At 58.5% G+C, this 18,822-nt stretch overlaps 3 protein-coding genes across 7 annotated transcripts; 2 read left to right on the top strand and 1 right to left on the bottom strand.

Annotated features, from left to right (window-relative positions):
• Positions 1-651: 651 nt before the first annotated feature.
• SLC25A19 (solute carrier family 25 member 19) lies at positions 652-11,055 on the top strand. Of its 3 annotated transcripts, XM_045837549.1 has the most exons (8): positions 678-814; positions 1,451-1,517; positions 2,087-2,256; positions 2,442-2,597; positions 3,918-4,088; positions 7,423-7,606; positions 8,189-8,319; positions 9,352-11,055. In XM_045837549.1, the coding sequence occupies exons 3-8, from the start codon at positions 2,125-2,127 to the stop codon at positions 9,532-9,534; spliced, it is 957 nt and encodes a 318-aa protein (XP_045693505.1). In that variant the 5' UTR covers positions 678-814; positions 1,451-1,517; positions 2,087-2,124; the 3' UTR covers positions 9,535-11,055. The 3 variants fall into 3 exon arrangements, with proteins under 3 accessions (XP_045693506.1, XP_045693504.1, XP_045693505.1); XM_045837550.1 differs by lacking the exon at positions 1,451-1,517 and having other exon boundaries at positions 652-731; XM_045837548.1 differs by lacking the exon at positions 1,451-1,517 and having other exon boundaries at positions 666-814.
• Positions 11,056-11,597: 542 nt separating this feature from the next.
• MIF4GD (MIF4G domain containing) lies at positions 11,598-15,618 on the top strand. 3 transcript variants are annotated; one of them, XM_045835878.1, is made up of 6 exons: positions 11,598-11,734; positions 12,701-12,833; positions 13,655-13,764; positions 13,973-14,128; positions 14,219-14,311; positions 14,888-15,618. In XM_045835878.1, the coding sequence occupies exons 2-6, from the start codon at positions 12,752-12,754 to the stop codon at positions 15,113-15,115; spliced, it is 669 nt and encodes a 222-aa protein (XP_045691834.1). In that variant the 5' UTR covers positions 11,598-11,734; positions 12,701-12,751; the 3' UTR covers positions 15,116-15,618. The 3 variants fall into 3 exon arrangements, with proteins under 3 accessions (XP_045691834.1, XP_045691836.1, XP_045691835.1); XM_045835880.1 differs by having other exon boundaries at positions 14,219-14,342; positions 14,888-15,112; XM_045835879.1 differs by lacking the exon at positions 11,598-11,734 and adding an exon at positions 11,833-11,855.
• Positions 15,492-18,701, bottom strand: MRPS7 (mitochondrial ribosomal protein S7). The gene is made up of 5 exons (XM_045835877.1): positions 18,570-18,701; positions 17,835-18,026; positions 17,680-17,743; positions 16,941-17,108; positions 15,492-16,121 (listed from the first exon to the last, which is right to left on the bottom strand). Exons 1-5 carry the CDS (start codon positions 18,650-18,652, stop codon positions 15,900-15,902), a joined length of 729 nt encoding a protein of 242 aa, XP_045691833.1. The 5' UTR covers positions 18,653-18,701; the 3' UTR covers positions 15,492-15,899.
• Positions 18,702-18,822: the final 121 nt, after the last annotated feature.

The following is an 18,822-nucleotide window of genomic DNA, read 5'->3' as shown; positions in this document are numbered from 1 at the left end:
AATAAAATGTTTTAAAAATATGCGTCAAAATGATTGCACGAACGTGAAAAGTGCAATTTAAAAATCAGGAAGACATACTATCTTGTGAAACGCTGACGTTACTTGCTTGACAGCGGTAGGATGAGTCATTTCCCCCTTAATTTCTACATCTTCAGTAATGTGTCTGTACGTTTTCATGAGAAAATACTCGTAATAAGCCCTAGTAGGAAACAAAACCTCTCTTTTTGCCGTCCTCTTCCTGGTCTTAAGAACCCATCTGTTCTTTCCCCCATGTCCTCCAAGTTTTTGCTAAGCTTCTCGCCATCTTTTCCAAATTTATATTATCCAGATTTAGGGACCACAAGGGTTTTGATGAAAGCGGATCAAACTCAGCGACCCCTGACCTTCGACCTCCCGCAGGGTGATTGTAGCAACTTCGGAGGCCTGACTTTGGGGTCAACTTCCCTCCCACACACGGTAACAGGCGCGCAGGCACATGCGCACTCAACAGGACTACATCTCCTAGGAGGCTTTGCGCTTTGGTAGGAAAGGACTAAGTTACCCAGTGACGCTTGTGGGAGGTGTTGTTCGATAAACGCTGCAACCATTGGTCTAACGTCTGTCGGAAGCTGCGCGATGATTGGTCCAGGAGCCCGTCAGTTACTGCCGAGCGCCGTTGAGTTTTGCTGTTGACTGCGTGAGGAGGGCTGGGGAGAGCGGAGCTAGGGGAGCCGGGCGGTGCCCTAGGCTGGGTGAGTGACCTCTTCTTCCGCCTTCTTTGAGGTCCGCTGCGGGACCTGCACCCTTGCTCGCCGGAGGGAGCACACGTGCGCAGGTACTCTCGTGGGGGCGGGGACTGTACGCGCGCGTGTCATGCCTGAGCTGAGAAGCCTCTTCATGGATGCAGGAGGGAAAACCCCGCACACACATGGGGCATCTCTACACGCGGGTGCCCACCTCGCGGGCGTCTCCGCGGACTCTGGAAGCAAAAACACTCCCTAAAGCACGCCTGGACACGTGTGTTCGCACGCGGGTACATCTGTAGAGACCCTCACCTGAACACACGGGCAGAAGAGCACACAGGCTCGGGGCGTGGCACCTGCTCACCGCAGCACCTAGGGCTTTCGCCCTAAGAGAATGGGGTGGCTGCGGCAGTCGCTCACGCACATCCCACGCCCCCTCACCCCAGCGGACCCCCTCCCATTTTCTGGGAGCAGTGTTATATATGCTGTACATGTAATCATATTTCATTTTTATGTTGTCTCTTTAGATAAATGTCAAGGGTTACTGGTACAAGAAGGAAAAAAATTTAAAGATTTTATTTATTTTTTAGAGAAAGAAGGGAGGGAGGAGAGAAGGAGAGACCTGTCAATGTGTAGTTGACTCTGCAGTGCCCCCTACTGGGGACATAGCCCACAACCCAGGCATGTGCCCTGACTGGGAGTTGAACTGGCGACCCTTTGGTTCGCAGGCCGGCACTCAATCCACTGAGCCACAGCAGCCAGGGTGCAAGAAGGAAATTTTGAACAGCAGAAAAAGTAAGACCACCACTGGACTATATTTAAACAGCCCTTTCACATGTTTAAGACTTTAAGCATTTTTACTAAGCTTATCACATGTGGTTTCCTGCATGAACCTGGCAGCAATGTAGGCTAGGCAGGGTGGCCATCATTCCCACTTTCCAGAAGAGAAAACGGAGCCCAGGTTAAAGAAACCTCCCAAGGTACATGGGAGAGGCAGAACGTAAGGGTGTGTCCAGCTATGCAGTCTGCTTATCTGTGAAAATCCCTCCCTCCCTCTGCCACAGCGGGGGACTGAGCCTGCTCGTTGTGACTTGAGTGGTCCCTGGGGACCTGGGGAGGGCGAGGCTTTGCCTCTCAGTGGCCTATGCCTGCTTAAACTGCTCCTCACAGGTGCCCGGGGAAACGCAGCTGGAACTAATCTCACAGAGTTGATAGGAAAGGCTATTGTCCTCCTTTGAGGCAAGCAAAGAAGGCACCGAAGCAGGCCCGGTTACAGACGGTCAGGGAGCTGTTCTGAGGAGGTGTCATGCCAGCAGCGACCCTGAGAACTTGCTCTAGTGTTCAATCCTGTCCTTTGCATTTAGCTTGAAGCTGATGGACATTGTATGGGCCAGAGGCAGGGATGGTCGGCTATGACCCCAAAGCAGACAGCAGGAATATCTCCAGTTTCGAGGTGGCAGTGGCTGGGTCCGTGTCTGGATTTGTCACTCGAGTGCTGATCAGCCCCTTGGATGTCATCAAGATCCGTTTCCAGGTACCCTCTTCCCCTTTGTCCATGGACTAGAGGACAGGTTCGCTCTTTCTTGCCAAAGCAGTTCCTAAGAAGAGCTGGACACTTGGTGAAGGAGATGTGCTTTGTTGCCTTTGTTACCTTCCCTGAAGCGTCTCCGTCTCACCCAGCCCTGCCCGTTGTCCTGACCTTTTCATTCTGATTCCCAGCTTCAGATTGAGCGCCTGTCTCGTGGTGACCCCAGCGCAAAGTACCATGGGATCCTGCAGGCCGGGAGACAGATCCTGCAGGAGGAGGGCCCGACGGCATTCTGGAAGGGGCACGTTCCGGCCCAGTTTCTCTCTGTAGGCTACGGAGCTGTCCAAGTAGGTGGCAGGGGAACCGCCAGGCCCCTGGGGACGGGCTGCTCGATGGGGCAGCCCAGGGACGCTGCCTGGAGGGTCGGGCAGCAGAAGGTGGTTCTCACACTTCTCACAAGCCTTAGCCGGGAGCCCACCTGACAGACGGATGAGTCAGACCGAGCTGTGTCACAGGCTTCCCTTCCCCACGCCCCCCACCCCCCGGGGGCCTGAGCACCAACTGAATATTAGGTGTGGCCCCTGGGAGACTGTTGACACCACAACGCAATGGGGCTTGGCCAAGGGTGACACAATGCTTTTCATTTTCCAAATAGCATTTTCACATCTGTGTTTCCTTTGAACTCCCCGCAGCCCTGTGAGGGAGGTAGAGCAAGTGTTATGTGGAACAGAGAGGTTAAGTGAGCTGCCCAAGGCTGCACAGCCTGTAAATAGTGGGTCTGGGACTAGAATCCAAGTTCTGGACTCTCGTTTGCTCTTTGGCGAAGTGCTAATTTATTTCACAGTGTATTTAACGCATGGTGAACAGCGCTGCGCAGGGCTAAGCGGGGGTCAGGCCCTGTTTGAAGCACTCTACGTCTGTCACCTCACAGCAGTCCTCTGAGACAGGTCCCCCCCCAGTCCTACAGACGAGACACTGAGGCAGAGAGCGCTTGTGTAATTAACCCAGCCCACGTCATCCGCTAGAAAGCGCCAGAGCCAGGATTCCCACCGGGGCAGCTGGCGCCCCAGCGGCCCCTGCCTGCTATTCCTCGCACACCGCAGCAGTGGCTGGGGTCCGGCGCACACTGCGCTGATGCGCCCCTGCCGTCTGGTCCGTGCGCTGGCACGCAGGCACTGCAACGTCACGAGTGCGCATGTGCAGCAGCCTGTGCTCTCGGGACCCCGAGCTGGCTTGAGTTGGCTGCAGGGGGATCTGAGCGTCAGAGGGGTAGCACCATGGAATGTGGAGTATGCGGGATTCTCCCGACAGAACAGAACGGCTCCAGGGCAGGACGCGTCTCAAACAGTGTCCCTGTGGCCGCACTGGACGGGCCCCTGTCTTCAAGGGTCAGATAATGGCCACCTTCTCCCAGGTCTCAGGGAACTTAAGCTAATGAATAGATTTTTCTGATACAAATTTTTTCTCCTTTCTTAACCCTCTGAGTATTTGGCTTAACTGCAGTGGAGTATAAAATGGCGTCTGAGCTGCACAAAATTATGTTTATTGTAGTCTGTCATTGCTCAGGACGATTATTTTTTTCCTTCAGACTGGGCCCCATCTGGGGCATGGGTCATAGCGGGTATATTTCAGGGTGCTCATCCATGACGTTGTCACAACTCTTGCAGTTTTTGTCGTTCGAAATGCTGACGGAGCTGGTGCACAGAACTGGCGTGCATGATGCCCGAGACTCCTCCGTGCACTTCGTGTGTGGCGGCCTGTCTGCCTGCGTGGCCACCCTCGCCGTGCATCCCGTGGACGTCCTCCGCACCCGCTTTGCAGCTCAGGGTGAGCCCAAGGTGAGCGGCCCGGCCGGAAAAGGGGCGCCCAAGTAACGGAAGGCGACCCAGGAGTTGGGGCTCTTTTCCTGAGAGGGAGCAAAGCTGGTGGAGGTGGGGGTTTTCGGCCCACGGGGTCAGCTCGCTGGTGAAGCCCGTGGCCGTGCTCAGCGCCGACTCCGGCGCCCGCACCCTGACCTGGGAGCTGGAACCTCCCGGGGCGATCACAGCAAACACCGCCCAGTGGGCTGGACGGGGAAGGCGTCGGGAAATCCGGAGCATGGGGCTTGAGGTCACGTTGCCGCATTATTGTGAGAATGTTTTTGGTTTCCCCAAAGACGGGGTTGGAGGAAATGGGTCAGACTCCAAGAACTTAATGAGTGAAAGCAAGGGGTTCAACCCAGAAGTAGGCCTCCCCACCCGCACCTGTGTTTCCTGGACACGCCCTAGTGTCGTGTGTGCGTGCGCATGCGCGTGCGCACGTGTTCCCAGCCCAGGAAGAAGGATGCTTCTGCCGTCCCCCTTCTGCTGTAGGACATCGTTGCTGGGGAATGATGCTTTGCTCAAGGATTCAGTCTGGGACCAGTTAAGAACAACTGCGGTTTCAGTTCTGCTGGTGGTTCGCGTTGCCTGGGGCGGCCATCCTGGGCCGGGGGAGCCCTTTTGTTTAGGAGACATCCTGACGGCTTTTTTGGTAGAGGAGGGCAGAGTGCCCTGGGGACAGTCTGGAAGGAACCGCTGGGGGCCTGAGAGCTGGATCGCTCCACAAGGCGCTTCGGTGGAAAGCAGAGGAGAAACGAGGCGAGGGCCCCCGGGAGGCGAGCAGAGCAGGGGAGGGGAAGGGCAGGAAGGGCAGGCCTCAGCAACCAGGTGGCTGGGGTGACGAGAGGTGGCCGGTGACGGTCCTCCAACTTCTCTATCTGGGAATGCTGCGGTCCGCTCTGTCACTTTCCAGCATCTAGTAGAAGCCTGTGGGAAGGAGAAAGTGAAGACAGGATTAACACGGGAGAACCGTGGCCCTGGCCGGGTCGCTCAGTTGCATAGAGAGTTATCCTGATACTGCAAGGTTGCGGGCTCAGTCCCGGGTCAGGGCACAGACACGAAGCAACCAATGAATGCACAGATAAGTGGAACAAATCGATGCCTGTCTCTGGCTAAAATCAATTAAAAGACAGAGAGAGAGAGAGAATCACACATTACCTATCTGGCTTAGATGAGTGAGATGTTGGATTCTAGATTCTGGAATGACAAGAAAATTGCCTATGCTCGGAAGTGAGGAGAAGACACCTGTTTTGAGAACTGCAAGGCTCCGTCTTCCTTAGAAGAGTAGCACCCGTGTTGTAAACCCTCACCTTCAAAGGACAAGAAAATCAGCAATGTATGAGGTGTATAGATGGGTGGTTTCTCAAGAATCATAACACCAGCCTCGCCCCTGACACCACCCCAGATGCAGCCTCTCATAATGCTTGTGGCTGTTTCTTCCGTTAGTTACCTTCTAGTCCTCAGTAGCATGCTTGCACCAACCACTCTTTGTCTCCCTCCTCTTCTTCCCCTCCCTCCCTCCCTCCCTCCTTCTTACTCATCAACATTAACTACGGCTGCTGCTATGGAAGATGAGGGTCTAGCTCCTTTACCATCGCCCCCGTGTGCTGGAGTTCCCTCCCCGCTGTGATGACAGTATGGCTGGTCAGGAGATGTCGGCTCAATCAGTCCTCGGTGTTGGTACCACTACAATTACATAGATGTGGTTACTGCTGAGCCTTAAAATATGTTATGATTATGTTTTCTCTTATACCTTTGTTTTTCCTGAAGTTGGGAAAGGCTGTGTGTTTTATTTGTTTAGCTTTGTACACGCTTAATGCAGATTCTCCCTCAAACCCTCTGTCGATAGGGTCAGCCACGGCCTTCAGTGCCGCGTTACTGTGGAGCCCCCCCTCCCCGGAGTCCCCACACTGGTACCCTCCGCGCCCCCCCCCCGGCTTCAGTCTGGACTGTCCGCTCTGTGACCGTGGCCAGCTGTTCTCTGAGGAGTCCTCTCCTCGGATACTGTGTCCTCTCTTTCATTTTCCCGGGTGAAGTCTTGATAGGACATGCCTTTATTTTGCCCTTACATTTGACTGCTGATTCGGGCATAGCATTTGTAGGTGGGTCTCAGTGCTGCTGCAGAGAACCATTCTGATTACTGGTCCTTCACATATAAGCCGTCTTCCCCTCTCCCCTTCCCCACCCTACAAGCTTTCGGGATGTTTCTTGGTCCCTGGCACACTGGAAATGTGCGCTTGTGTGGGTCCCCTACTCGTCGTGGTGGGCACTGCCTGGACCTTCCGGCCTGGGCGCTTGTGTTCTTCCTGCCTGGAATGTGGTCGTGAGTGATTTACGCACCATCTTCCTTCTTCCTGGCATTCGCGTCAGTTGGACATCCAGGGTCGGCCCTCCGATTGCCTGAGCTTTTCTCTGCCCGTGTCTGGCTCTCTCTGTCTTTCTGTCCTCCTTCTGGGGGGCTTTCTCACCTCTACCACCTGGGCCCCCCACTGAGTTCGCGAAGTGTTTGCTGGCGCACGGTTGTTCCCGGGAGCTCCTCTCCAGTGCGCCTGTGTCGGTCGGGTCTGTTGAAGCATAGCCTGCGTCCAAGTGCGCAGTGCGAAACGGCAGAGCGTGAGACGTCCACCCAGGATACACAGGACACGGAACAGGGGTCGTCGCCATCCTGGAGGAACAGAGGGCGCGGCGGGGCTGGGGCGGGAGGGAGAGCCACCATTATTACTGTGTATGGGGACGGAGGGGGGGCTGGGGGGGGGGATCTGCGCAGGCATTCGTTTCCTCCACAAACACTGCCTGCCCTTCTGTGTTTGGCTGTGAACTTGGGGAGAGCAGCCCCCGTCAGGCACACGGACTGCCGCCGCCTGCCGTGGCAGGCACACCGGGCTCTCGGGCTCTTTCCGTGGCTGTGCCGTAGTCGGTGTGCCCAGCCCCCTGCATCTCGGCCTCTGCATCTCGCAGCACACGTGCTTTGCACACTCATGCAGATGGATCGGTTGTGTAAATACCGTGTTTTGCTGTGTATAGTGCGCTCTTTTTGAGGGGAGAATAAGGATGTGCATTACACACAGGTATAATGACTACATACCACAGGTATAATAACCCCGTGTGTAATGCGCCCAAAACCGTGGGTGTGCATTACACACGGGCGTGCATTCTATGGCAGCCGGAAGGGAGGCCACCCCGGGGATTTTTGTCCAGCGTGCGGTTTGTCCCCTGGGCAGGAGAAGGCAGGCTCCCCGGAGTGGCGTGGGGACCGAGCCGTGCTGGGCTGCGTCCTCCCCGTGCTCACCGGAGTTGCGCGTGTGCCCTGCAGGTGTATAAGACCCTGCGGGACGCCGTGGCCACCATGTACAGGGCCGAAGGCCCCTGGGGCTTCTACAAAGGCTTGAACCCCACCTTGATCGCCGTCTTCCCCTACGCCGGGTTCCAGTTCGCCTTCTACAACTCTCTGAAGCGCCTGTACGAGTGGGTCGCGCCCGCCGAAGGAGTGAAAAGCGGTGAGACTGCCAGAGCTGTGACGTCTCTTTCTGAATCACGCAGGAAGTAAGGTTTTCCTGTCAGGAGCTCAGACAGCACGGGTGTCTGAACCCGGCTCTGAAACGTTTCTCCCAGCCCTCGCCACGCCCGCCAGTGGCACCACCGGCACCCATTTCCAACTGCTGGCCGTGGTTCCAGTTTGGTCAGAGGTCCACCCTGCAGACGGCCGGCTTTTGGCGGTTGTGTGTTTTGCTTGGTTTTTGTCTTGGAAGGATGTGGAGGAGGAGGAGGGGCACCCCGCTCCCTCATCAGCGTGAACGGGGCGACGCCGCAGCGCCTGGGCCCTGTGGCCTCCGGCCGGGGAGATGACTAGTACAGGCTCCCGCCCATCCTGCCTCCGGCCTGGCTGGCCTGCCGGCCCTGGTCGTTCTTGCCAACAGTGGCTGTGTCTGGTTCTCCCTTTCCTGGATTAAACTCCCCCGAGAGCAAGGATGCCGGCGGGCCTTTGTTTTACGGTGCAGGATAGAGCCGATAACCGTGACGTTGTCCAACCTAAACTGCATTTTTCTCCTTTTCCCCTCGACCCCACTTTTCTGGGTCAGAAAACCTCAAAAACCTGCTTTGTGGCAGCGGAGCCGGAGTCATCAGCAAGACCCTTACGTACCCCCTGGACCTCTTCAAGAAGCGGCTGCAGGTGGGCGGGTTTGAGCAGGCTCGAGCCGCCTTCGGCCAGGTGAGCTGCCCCTGCTGACAGCGGTGACCCCGGCCCCTCACTGGAGGGGGGAGGGCCCGTCGGGGAGAAGGGCGGGGCAGAGCGGGAAGTCGAGTTCCACGTGACCACCAGGCCTCCGAGCTGAGACTTGGCTCTGCACGGTGTCACTGTTGTCGTCTTCCTAAGGAGTCACTGGTGCCTTTGGAGGGGAGCCAGGTGTGTGGTCACCTAGAGAAGGCCAGGCTAGAGAGGTGGCGCTGGTCAGCCTAAGAGCTAATGAACCCTGGCTAGGTAGCTCAGTTGGTTAGAGCGTTGTCCTGATATGCCAAAGTTGTAGGTTCGATCCCCGGTCAGGGTGCATGTAAAAAGCAACCCATGAATGCATCAATAAGTAGAACAACACATCAATGCCTGTCTGTCTGTTTGTTGGTCTGTCTCTCTCAAATCAATAAATAAAAATGAGCCCTGGGTGGTGTAGCTCAGTGGGTTGGGTGTCGTCTGGCAAGCCGAAAGGTCGCTGGTTCAGTTCCTGGTCCGGGCACCTGCCTGGATTGCAGGCCGAGTCCCCACTTGTGGGTGTGCAAGATGCAGCGATGTTCCTCTCCCTGTCTTTCTCCCTCCCTTCTCTCTTTGAAAATTAAAAATAAGTAAATAAATAAATAATTTTAGAAAGAAGCTAATGAGGGCCAGATTGAGACCTACTTCCCAAGGGGGACCAGGTGGGATGGCGGGGGGCAGGGTCAGGTGCCTCTGGGAGGAGGCCCCAGAGCGCCCACCGGGTCTGTCAGAGCCACCGTCGGTGGCAGCCTCCGGGGCAGGACGGGGCCCTGTCCAGCGCTGACTTCCAGGCACTGCAACCATTAAGTCCAGACTTGCCCACTTGGAGGAGAAAGCACGAGGTCAACTTTTTCTCTGCCTTTTCACACCCATTCCTTTATCCAGCAAGTACTTATGGGAGCTCTGGCGTGCCAGGCATTGTGTTGACAGACGAACAGAGTCACGTCCGAGTGTAGCCACCTCCCCCCTCATCCCGAGTCACCCCCCTCTCCCCAGGTTCGAAGCTACCGGGGCCTCCTGGACTGCGCCAGGCAGGTGCTGCGGGAGGAGGGCGTGCAGGGCTTCTTCAAGGGCCTGTCGCCCAGCCTGCTGAAGGCCGCCCTCTCCACCGGCTGCGTGTTCTTCTGGTACGAGTTCTTCTGCGACCTCTTCCACCGCATGAGGCAGGCGCACAGCTAGCCTCGAGGGCTGGGAGGCGGCCTGAGGTCCCTCACGGAGGCGGCCTCCTGCAAGAAGACTTGACCTGCGACCTCGAGTTGCACCGAGAGCCGCTGCCTGGTCCACCGAGCCTCCAGCTGCCCCGAGCACAAAGAGCCACTGGGAGCAGGCTGTGGCCTTGATCCCGACGCACTCGGATGCCACCGGAGGGCAAGGGCTTTCTCCCTGCGTGGGCACGGGGGCCGTGGAGGACTTGGTCCATGGGACCCCAGCCCCTCCAGTCAAGGAGCTTGAAGCCTCCCCGCCATCCAGCCCACACTCAGGGGAGCAGCCGCCTGCCTTCCTGCACTTCCTAGCCCGCCTGCCCAGAGAGCCCTCCTGGGTGGGGCCACCGCTTAGGGTGGGGGCTGGGACTTGCCCGTGGCAGGGGCTTGGTCCCCACCTGGGCTCTGGTTCCCCGCAACTTATTTAATAGACATTCAAGCTAAAAGCACATTCCTTACCTCTCCCTTCTGCCTTCCCTCTCCAGTCACATCTCTCCTGGACACCAGCTGTGCCCAAATCCCATTTTCTCTGTAGTTGTGTCCCTCAGGCAGCTTCGCTTCTAGTTCCAGGGAGGAGTCTAAGCTGAACTGGTCACTTCCTAACCCCACATTCAGAGCTTTGCATCTGAATGTACCAGTGAGGCTCCTCTCTCCCTGGGCAGGGGGCTCTTGGGGAGTGCAGGTGCAGCAGGAGGTGGGGGGCTGTGCTAACGAGAGGAGATGCAGGAAGGCGGCAGTTCCTTCTCCCCTGTCCACCCAGAGTGGTTCCTCTTTTGGGCTGGGGCAGCTCTCCTGGGGGGGTGGGAGCTCACAGCTGGGCCAGTTGGGGTCCGTTGCGCTCTCAGCGTCCTCTGGCTCGGGATGGTGCTCTGTGTCTCCTCCGTAACCCCAGAAGGGCCACAGCTTGGATGCAGCCCGGTGAACGGGGTGGTGGGAGGAAGGGACTGGACAGACAGGTGATGCCCAGGAGTGGTGTCAGAGCACAGGAACCCACAGCGGGTAGCCAGGGACCCAGCCAGGCACTGAGGGGGAACTTCAGCTAGGGCTCTGGTGGGAGGAGAAAACCCACAGAACACGGCCACCACCCGCCTCATCTGGTCTCCCAGCGCCAGGGGCACCTGCTCTGGGGGGTGGGCTCTGTAGGGACAGCCGGGATGGAGGGGTACCAGGTCCCACGCTGGGCTCTGACTGCGGACTCTGCTCTGGCTTACGAACCCCCAGCTGGGAGCTGGCCTGGTGTGGGGTGTGGCCCTTGCTTCCCAGGGAACCTGGGCCCTTCTCTCAGCATTACTACTTTATTCTTGTCTGGGTCTTTGTGATCGGTGGGGGACCCCGAACCCCGAAGCTCGCCTGCTGATTGTGAAGGTCCAGACTGTGGCTGAGGGCCGGGCACCCACAGGGCTTTTGGCACTGAAGGCCTGGGTTTGGCACTGCGGTGAGGCAGCTGCCTGAATGTATTTTGTATGAGATTCCATTGAAGTAAACTCTATTTTCTTCATCTCTCCTGCTCCCTGGTTTCTTTTGCTGCAGCTGACAGTTTCTGCCGCATCCGTGTTCTGGTGACTACTTTGGCCTCTCTCCCAACAGGAGACCACCGTCAACACTTCCCTTAAGCGGCAGTTCCTTCGCAGCCCCCTTTGTATGCCCTCCCCCTCTGGCAGCCCGGGTTTGGGCCAAGCCCCTGCGGCTCCTCCCACGCCGTGCTGCCCTGCGGACTGGCCTCTTCTGACCTGGTTTTAACCTGCGCCCCAGGCGTGGGGCGGGGTGCCACCGTACAAGACCCAGGGTTTCATGCGGGTGGAGAGCAGATCTGGCCCAGCGCTGGCGAGCCCTGAGCAGGCCAGGGTCAAACCGGGTGAGGAGAAGACAGGCAGTAGTAGCGGTGTCACCCAGGTCCCACGCGGCCCTGCCTGGGTCCCACGCCGGGGCCCTCCGGGCAATCCAGGAGACCAGGGCAGCGTCACCCGGGCTCCAGCAGGTGGCGCTGGCGAGGCGGGTCCGTCTCGGATCCGCCCAGGCTCCGCCCCTCCGCAGGCCCAGCCGGGCGCCGCGCTAGGAAATGACCTAAGCCTCGGCAAGGTGCGGTGGGTCTCGGCAGCGGCGCCGCGGACGCGGGTCGCGCGCACCATGCCCGCCGAACAGCCTCCAGGCACGCGGGCGCGGCACCGGGCCGGCAGGTGGGTCCTGGCGCTCACACCGCTTCTCCCTCCCGCAGGGCCCCGGGCGGGACGGCGGGTTCTGCTGCCGGCCCCGCACTAATGCGAAGGGCGTTTCGGGCTTCGGGAAGAAGCTGCCCAGGTCTGGAGACCCCTGAGATCATCTCCTTTAACTAGGGGGGAGGCACCGAGTCCAGAGAGGGGACTCTACCTCCGAGGACACGTCTGCCCGCTCCCCGCTTTAAAGAGGAGGGATTTCGAAAGGAGCTCAGGAATTGGGAGCCCTGAGTGGGCAGAGCCGGGTTTCTGCCACTTGGGAGGCCAGTTTAACCAGTTCGTCCTGGGGCGAAGCTGGCTAGGACAGGGGAGTTTGGACTTCCAACCGATGGGGCGGCAACGAAGACTCTTCCACTCACCCACGCAGCCCGGCCCCAACCCGAGGGCTAGAGCAGTGGGTTCCGTGGACTGCGAAGGACTCTGTCTAAAGCTGAGGGAGAGGGTTGGCGAGAGGGACTTGGAGCCTTGGAACCCTGCTGGGACAGCTGCGTGCGGCTTGGAGCCCCCAGCCCGCGCACTGGCCCCAGAATCCTGCCGAGCCAGCAGCGCCCAGGCCGCGTTACCTAGGCAGGGCGAGTGTCTAATGTGCACCCACCCACACCCCCGGCCTGCGCACCGCCCCGGCAGCTGAGCTGAGAATTGCTCTGCCTCCTGTTGGGGCTGGAGGATAAACCCCGTCTCCCTTCATCTCTTGGCTGTTATGTAATCCCAGACGCAACAGGGGCTCTGAAACTAAGCAGCAGGTGCCTGGCTGGTGCCCAGTCTCCACCAGGAGCCAAGCTTGGTGGGCACCCAGCCGGCCGCCAAGTGCCAAGGGCCGCCCAGGAGTACCTGTCCTGAGCCCTGGGCAGCCCCACTCATTCCTGCATCCTGGGAACCCCAGCTCTGCGCTCCGCATCTGAGGCCTCCCCATTCGTCTCTCCTCCCCAGGTGCTGTCACTAATCCCGCCCCAGTCAAGAGCTTCCCCGGGCTGGACGGTCATGGGGGAGCCAGGTAGAGAGGAGTATAAAATCCAGTCTTTCGATGCTGAGACCCAGCAGCTGCTGAAGACGGCACTCAAAGGTGAGCGTGGGGAGCCCCCCTGAGCCTGGGTCCGGAGCTGCAGGCAAGGGGCCACCGGGACAGGACTGGAGGACTGAGCCTTAGCCTGGGAATGTCTAGCCCCCTCTCTCTCTCTCTGGTTCCCGTGGTTAGGAGTCAACAACACAGCCCTCAAATGGAAAGACAAGCTGCATGCAGGCAGCTTTGGGAGTGTGAATCATAGCCACCCCCCCCGCCGCCCCCCCCAGACTGTAGCGCTGTTTTTTGGAAAGTACGAGTACCCATGAAGGGGGGTGGTGTGGGGCGCGGGGAGCACAGTCCCTGCCCCTTTAAGTCCTCAAAGTGGAGCTGGTTTCTGCAGCCGGCTCCCTCGAACGTGCCGAGCTGGCTGCTTGACTCGTGGCCGAAGACACGCAGTCCCTGTGCCGGACCAGGGCCTTCCCGCAGCGCTCGGAACAGAAGTGTGACTCAGCTAACAAGGGGCAGCGCCCACCACATGCCAGGCTAAGCCTGTGGGTTTCGAGTGTTCTGAGAACACGTCCTCCTGTAAAACTGCTGTCAGAGACAGCTCTTGAGTGCTCCTTCCTCAAGCTAGCGCCAGAGATGTGTCCTAAAGACCGGGCGTTCTCTTGATTAGTCTCTACAGCCGCATACACGCCCCCGCGCCCCCCCTTCCCTCTGACTGGGCCAGCAGAGCTGGAGCTGCTCCTGTGTGGCTACTTCTCTGCATGTTTTCTGGCCTTTTTAAATGAAATGTGAGGGCACCTCGATAGGAGTGCGCTTTTGTGAACACCCGCGATCCTTAGGAGCAGGTGGAGACTGCCTGCCTATCTCTACCCCAGATCCAGGTGCCGTGGACTTGGACAAAGTGGCCAATGTGATTGTGGACCATTCTCTGCAGGACTGTGTGTTCAGCAAGGAAGCAGGACGCATGTGCTATGCCATTATTCAGGTTGGGTAGGGCTGGCGGAGAAGAGGGGAGACGCTCTGAGCATGGTGCTTCAGGAGTGGGCCAAGATGCAAAGGACTTCCCTCAGAGGCAGAGACAGGAGTAGGACAGGAGGGTCTTCAGCCACGGAAGCTTGGGAGGGGGTCGTGACAGCACCACTCCCCTCTCCCCCCGCCCCCACACCCCCCACCCTCTCTGTCTCGGCTCACAGGCAGAGAGCAAGCAGGCAGGCCAGAGTGTCTTCCGGCGTGGACTCCTCAACCGGCTGCAGCAGGAGTACCAGGCTCGGGAGCAGCTGCGCGCCCGCTCCCTGCAGGGCTGGGTCTGCTATGTCACCTTTATCTGCAACATCTTCGACTACTTGAGGGTGAGCCTGGGGCAGCCACCCCGTGCACCAGAGCCGGCCTGTCTCCCGAGGCCACTGAGCTGGTGCTCTGACCCCTGCTCTCCCCCACAGGTCAACAACATGCCCATGATGGCCCTGGTGAACCCCGTCTATGACTGCCTCTTCCGGCTGGCCCAGCCCGACAGTCTGAGCAAGGAGGAGGAGGTGGGTGGCCCTGGCACGGAAGGCCGTGGAGGTGGGTCTGTAGTTCGGGTCAGAATACCAGCCCAGTGCCGGTGGGGGCTTGAGGGCATCCCTTTCTGGGGCAGGAGCCTGGTGGGGACAGTGAGGGCCTGTCCCAGTCACAGAACAAACTGCCAGGCCTGGAATGTACCCAGAACAGACCGCAGCCTGAAGCTACGGGCTCTGAGGCTTCCTTCCAGCAGGAACGCCAACCCACGAGAGGAACGGGGGGGCCGCGGCCAGCTGTGGACAGGGCCGGCCGGAAACCGAGCCAGGACCAGGCGGTGTGGGGGGAGGTAGAAAGTGGGTTAAGCAGCAGTTTGGGGACAGGGCCCCAGTCCAGCCTGGCCTAGATGAAAGACCTTAGGCAAGTCCCCGAACCTGCTTCCGTTCGCGTGAGATGTGAACAATACCCGCTGGGCAGCGTGGGGACCAAGTGGGCAAGTGCGTGTCCGGGGCCGAGCCCGGTGCCCGGCAGGCAGCCAGGGCTAAGTAAATGGCTGCTCTGTGTGACGCGCCGGCGCTGGCCGGGAGCTCGCCTCCCGCGCTCCCCTGCAGGTGGACTGCCTGGTGCTGCAGCTGCACCGCGTTGGGGAGCAGCTGGAGAAGATGAACAGGCCGCGAATGGATGAGCTCTTTGTCCTGATCCGGGACGGCTTCCTGCTCCCAGCCGGCCTCAGCTCCCTAGCCCAGCTGCTGCTGCTGGAGATCATCGAGTTCCGGGCGGCCGGCTGGAAGACGACCCCAGCTGCCCACAAGTATTACTACAGCGAGGTCTCCGACTAGGCCTGCCGAGCAGCTAGGCTTCCGCGCCAGCAGCACCGGCCTTCCTTCCACCCGCCGCCCACCCTGGCAGTGCGGCTTTTGCCTCTCCCCAGCACCTGCTCCCTGCAGACTTTGAACAGCACTGAGGTTTCCTGCTTACCCGGTGGTCCTGCTCTGAGCACCTTCCCTCCCTCAGGGCATGGGGAGGACCCCGCAGACCTGCTTCCCTCCCCACCCCGCAGTCCCCTCAGGCTCTGCCCGGCCCAGGTGGTTAAACAGCTTCTTGGAGCCTCAGTCTCCCAGCTGTAAAATGGGTGCCCAGAGCCATTGGTGGGATGCCGTGGAGTGTCAAGGGGCAGACGGGCAGAGCACAAGTCACACCAGATACTGCTTCTGATACGTTTTGTACGAGCACGACTTTGGGAACAGGTGTTTCCCGCAGTCGGTTTTAATGAGTGGCGGCACTGCATCACGTGCTCCAGCGCAGGGTGAGGATTTTCTAATAAACCTTTCTGATATGAAAATGCTTCCTTTCGTCACCCAAACGTCCACCCTAAGTGGAGGGAAGACAAGGCGGGAGGGGCCCTAAGTTTCCTGGGGGAACTCCAAGTCCATGTATTGGCTCTCTGCAGGAGACAGGGCAGGGAAAGCAAGTCCTGGCCCACAAGGGAAGGACTAAGGCGATGCACATACCGCTCCCTCCTTCCTGGGAGGCCTGCCCGCCCCTAAAATGGAACTGCATCCTCCCACACAGGCGCTTTTCAGGCAGCAGAGAGCCCCGGCTCCTCCCACGGCCTCCCCGCCCCTACCACCAGCGGTAGTGGGCCAGGGCGCGGTTGGCCTCCGCCATCTTGTGCATGTCGTGCTTCCTTCTGATCACAGGGCCCTGGTTGTGAAAAGCCTCCAGCAGCTCCTGCGACAGCTTCTCTGGCATCAGCATCCGCCGGGGCTTCTTCTCCCTGCACTCGGTAATCATCCACTTCATGGCCAGGAAGCGCCGCCGCCGGTCCGACAGTGGCACAGGGACCTGGCCGAGACAGGACACGGGCAGGCTGGTCCCGGCACTGCCAGGGCTGCAGCCGCCTCCTGCACAGGGTCCCTCTGCGTCGGCCCTGGCAAGGCCCCTGGGGAGAGGGGCCTGCCCTCTCCTCTTTGAGCTTCCCTCGCCCTCGGGTGACGTCAGTGTAACCGACGTCAGAGGCCTTTGCCGAGCAAAGGCTCATTAAACCCTGACCTCTTTTGCCTGCAAGTGAAAGCTCAGCCAAGTTGGTAAAAGCACCAACGGGGAAAAGCCCCCTCAGCTGCGGCGACTTAGCCACTCAGATGAGGGGTGCCTAAAGAGCAGAGCGTCTTGTCTGAGAATCACCTTCCAAGCCCCCACTACCATGCCAGACCCCAGGGACACAGGCTTGAATGAATAAGTCTCTACTTCTGTGAAGTCGACACTGAAAACGGAGAAGAGCGAATACCCACTTATGACCATGAAGTCTAATGAAATACTATAATGGAGGCGCCTGGTTCAGTTCAACAAACGGTGATGAAACATCAAGTACAAGGCAAATGCCACGCTAGACACTGGTGCGTGAAGATGAGGTCTGAGCACCATGAGAATGTGACAGAACGCGACGCTGAGGGGAGGGAGTCACTTGGACACTGTTTTCTTCTCTTCCGTGCTCTGCCTGCCGTTTTTAACACTGTGGGACTCAGATGGCCAGATCCTGACCGTCTCTGGTCCCTAGAAAGCTATCCATCTTGGCCTCCTCTGGGCCCTCCCATCCATAAGAACCCCTCCCCCCACCTCGTTACTCCCATGGACAGCCCCACCTTCCCTGGGCTGACCACTCACCTGGTAGAAGTGACCGCCCTTGAGGATGGGTACCAGCCCAATCACAGGCTCACAGTTTTTCAGGGCTTGGTGGAAGATGGTGTAGGGGTTGCGTTCAATGGCTGCCCGCTCCTCTGGGGAAGCAGCATGGTACTTCTCAAACTGCTTCCTTTTCACAGCCTCCAGAGTCTGCAAAGGGATCCAGTGGGCAAGGACGCCCCAGGCTTCCTGCAGGGTTCACCCAGCGGAGCCAGTACCTTGCCCTTCACTCCCATTATCAGGCTCTTCTATAGCGCTGCAGCCCCTCCACAGCACTTTTTAAAGATCCTCTCCCAAGGATATGTTTACTTGTTTCAGAGAGGGAGGGAGCGGGAGAAACACTGGGGATCCAACCCGCAACACAAGTATGTGCTCTGATGGAGAACGGGACCCAACCCAGAACCTTTCCGTGTATGGGATGACGCTCCAACCATCAAAGCCACCTGGCCAGGGCTCCCCAGCAGTTCTAGGACAAAGTTCTTAAGTGTCTCCCTCTTTCCTACACTAGGACAGGAAGAGCCAGCTGAGATTGGGGGGCAGGGGCAGGGGGGACGGTAGCTGTTAACGCCTGCAGGACTTCAGGAAAGTCCGCCCAACACACACACACAGGGGAGTTCATTTTAATGACAGGTATCTGAATCTATCTTCTCATTCTACACTGAAGGAGCCGAGTACAAAACTACAGGGAAGAGGAAGGTGAAAGGCGAGAAGTACCGTTTACCTTGGTCATGAGGGATCTGGCCAGAACTTTGTTTCCACCTTTCATCATCATGTTGGTGAATTTACTTCAAGGAGAAAAGCAACATGTTTTAGCTTCCCTAGGCTGCAGACACGCCCCAGGCCATCCCAGTTGGGACAAAAGTGTTTCCACCGAACCTGATCAATGGGTCTTCAAACACAGAGCCTGTTTTCGTCGCTGGGGCAGCTTTGATAAGCTGTGTCTTCCTGAGCTCCAGCTCAAACTTCTGTTCCTCAGTCTGCTCTGCCAAGGGCTTGCGGTAATATTCCTTGTCAATCTGGGGATCCCTGTACTCAGGGCCATAGCGGCTCCACCTCACCTGGCTGAGGCTGGGAGAGGGGGAAGAGGAAAAGGCGGGCAAAAGCTGACTCCACAAGCGAAAAGGCTTGACTTAATAATAGGAGTGTCTGCCAAACCACCGACTAGTGAGCGGTGCGCAGACCGCTAGCCAATCGCGAACCGCGATAGTTCTGGCTCTTGCCCAAAAAGATAGGAGGACCTACCCCAAACAGGCTGGTAAAGTCTCATCTCCAGTGCCAACGCTAAGGACAGGCTCTTGAACCTCAGGGTGGACGTCTGCCCGCCCATGCACGTCTCCCCGCAATTCCCAACACAGAAAATCCCAACTCTGAGATTTAGCAAGGCTGCACTTCAGCTCCGAATTAGAATCCCCTCAGGCAAGGAGCTGTCACCAAGCCTCAGACTGCCTCAAAGTCACGCAGCTACTTAAGAGCCTCGGGCCCAGATATCCCTGGGAGAGAGCTCCCAGGCTCTCTCCAGGTCCCCGCGCGGCCTGCGTCCGGCGACTTTCCTTCCTGCAGGTCTCTCCCTGAAGATTAAAGCGACCTCCAAGCTGACCGCCGACCTCTCACCCTGGAAGTCGCAGAACAGCACTGCGTACACCCAGCGCTAGGTCCGACCACCCTCTCACTGTCTTCATCACGGGGGCAGCCATCTTGGTTTGCCGTGAGGACCTCACACGAGCTGCCCTCGGCGTGCCTGAGCGAGTGACGGAAGAAAGAGAAAAGGCTCCACAGGGTCTTAAATCTGCGCATCACCCCATTAATCCGGGCATTAAGAGTCTCTCATCCCGAGGTCCAAAGGGAAGAGTCAAAAGGAAACACT

The sequence above is a fragment of the Phyllostomus hastatus genome, unplaced genomic scaffold (assembly GCF_019186645.2).
Source record: "Phyllostomus hastatus isolate PE091 unplaced genomic scaffold, TTU_PhHast_1.1 phas_contig_210, whole genome shotgun sequence".
In the NCBI taxonomy this organism is placed as follows: domain Eukaryota; kingdom Metazoa; phylum Chordata; class Mammalia; order Chiroptera; family Phyllostomidae; genus Phyllostomus; species Phyllostomus hastatus.
The sequence above is the reverse complement of the archived record's forward strand: the minus strand, read 5'-3'. Positions and strand labels throughout refer to the sequence as shown.

What these genes read in the sequence shown, in the direction of transcription:
- SLC25A19 (XM_045837550.1), top strand. Translation starts at nt 2,125, where the DNA reads ATGGTCGGCTATGACCCCAAAGCAGACAGCAGGAATATCTCCAGTTTC. An exon ending in TCATCAAGATCCGTTTCCAG is followed by an intron (nt 2,257 to 2,441) that starts GTACCCTCTTCC and finishes TCTGATTCCCAG; the next exon opens with CTTCAGATTGAGCGCCTGTC. An exon ending in TAGGCTACGGAGCTGTCCAA is followed by an intron (nt 2,598 to 3,917) that starts GTAGGTGGCAGG and finishes CAACTCTTGCAG; the next exon opens with TTTTTGTCGTTCGAAATGCT.
- MIF4GD (XM_045835878.1), top strand. Translation starts at nt 12,752, where the DNA reads ATGGGGGAGCCAGGTAGAGAGGAGTATAAAATCCAGTCTTTCGATGCT. An exon ending in TGTGCTATGCCATTATTCAG is followed by an intron (nt 13,765 to 13,972) that starts GTTGGGTAGGGC and finishes CTCGGCTCACAG; the next exon opens with GCAGAGAGCAAGCAGGCAGG. An exon ending in GTCTGAGCAAGGAGGAGGAG is followed by an intron (nt 14,312 to 14,887) that starts GTGGGTGGCCCT and finishes GCTCCCCTGCAG; the next exon opens with GTGGACTGCCTGGTGCTGCA.
- MRPS7 (XM_045835877.1), bottom strand. Translation starts at nt 18,652, where the DNA reads ATGGCTGCCCCCGTGATGAAGACAGTGAGAGGGTGGTCGGACCTAGCG. An exon ending in GCTGTTCTGCGACTTCCAGG is followed by an intron (nt 18,027 to 18,569) that starts GTGAGAGGTCGG and finishes CCCCTCTCCCAG; the next exon opens with CCTCAGCCAGGTGAGGTGGA. An exon ending in CCAGATCCCTCATGACCAAG is followed by an intron (nt 17,109 to 17,679) that starts GTAAACGGTACT and finishes ATCCCTTTGCAG; the next exon opens with ACTCTGGAGGCTGTGAAAAG.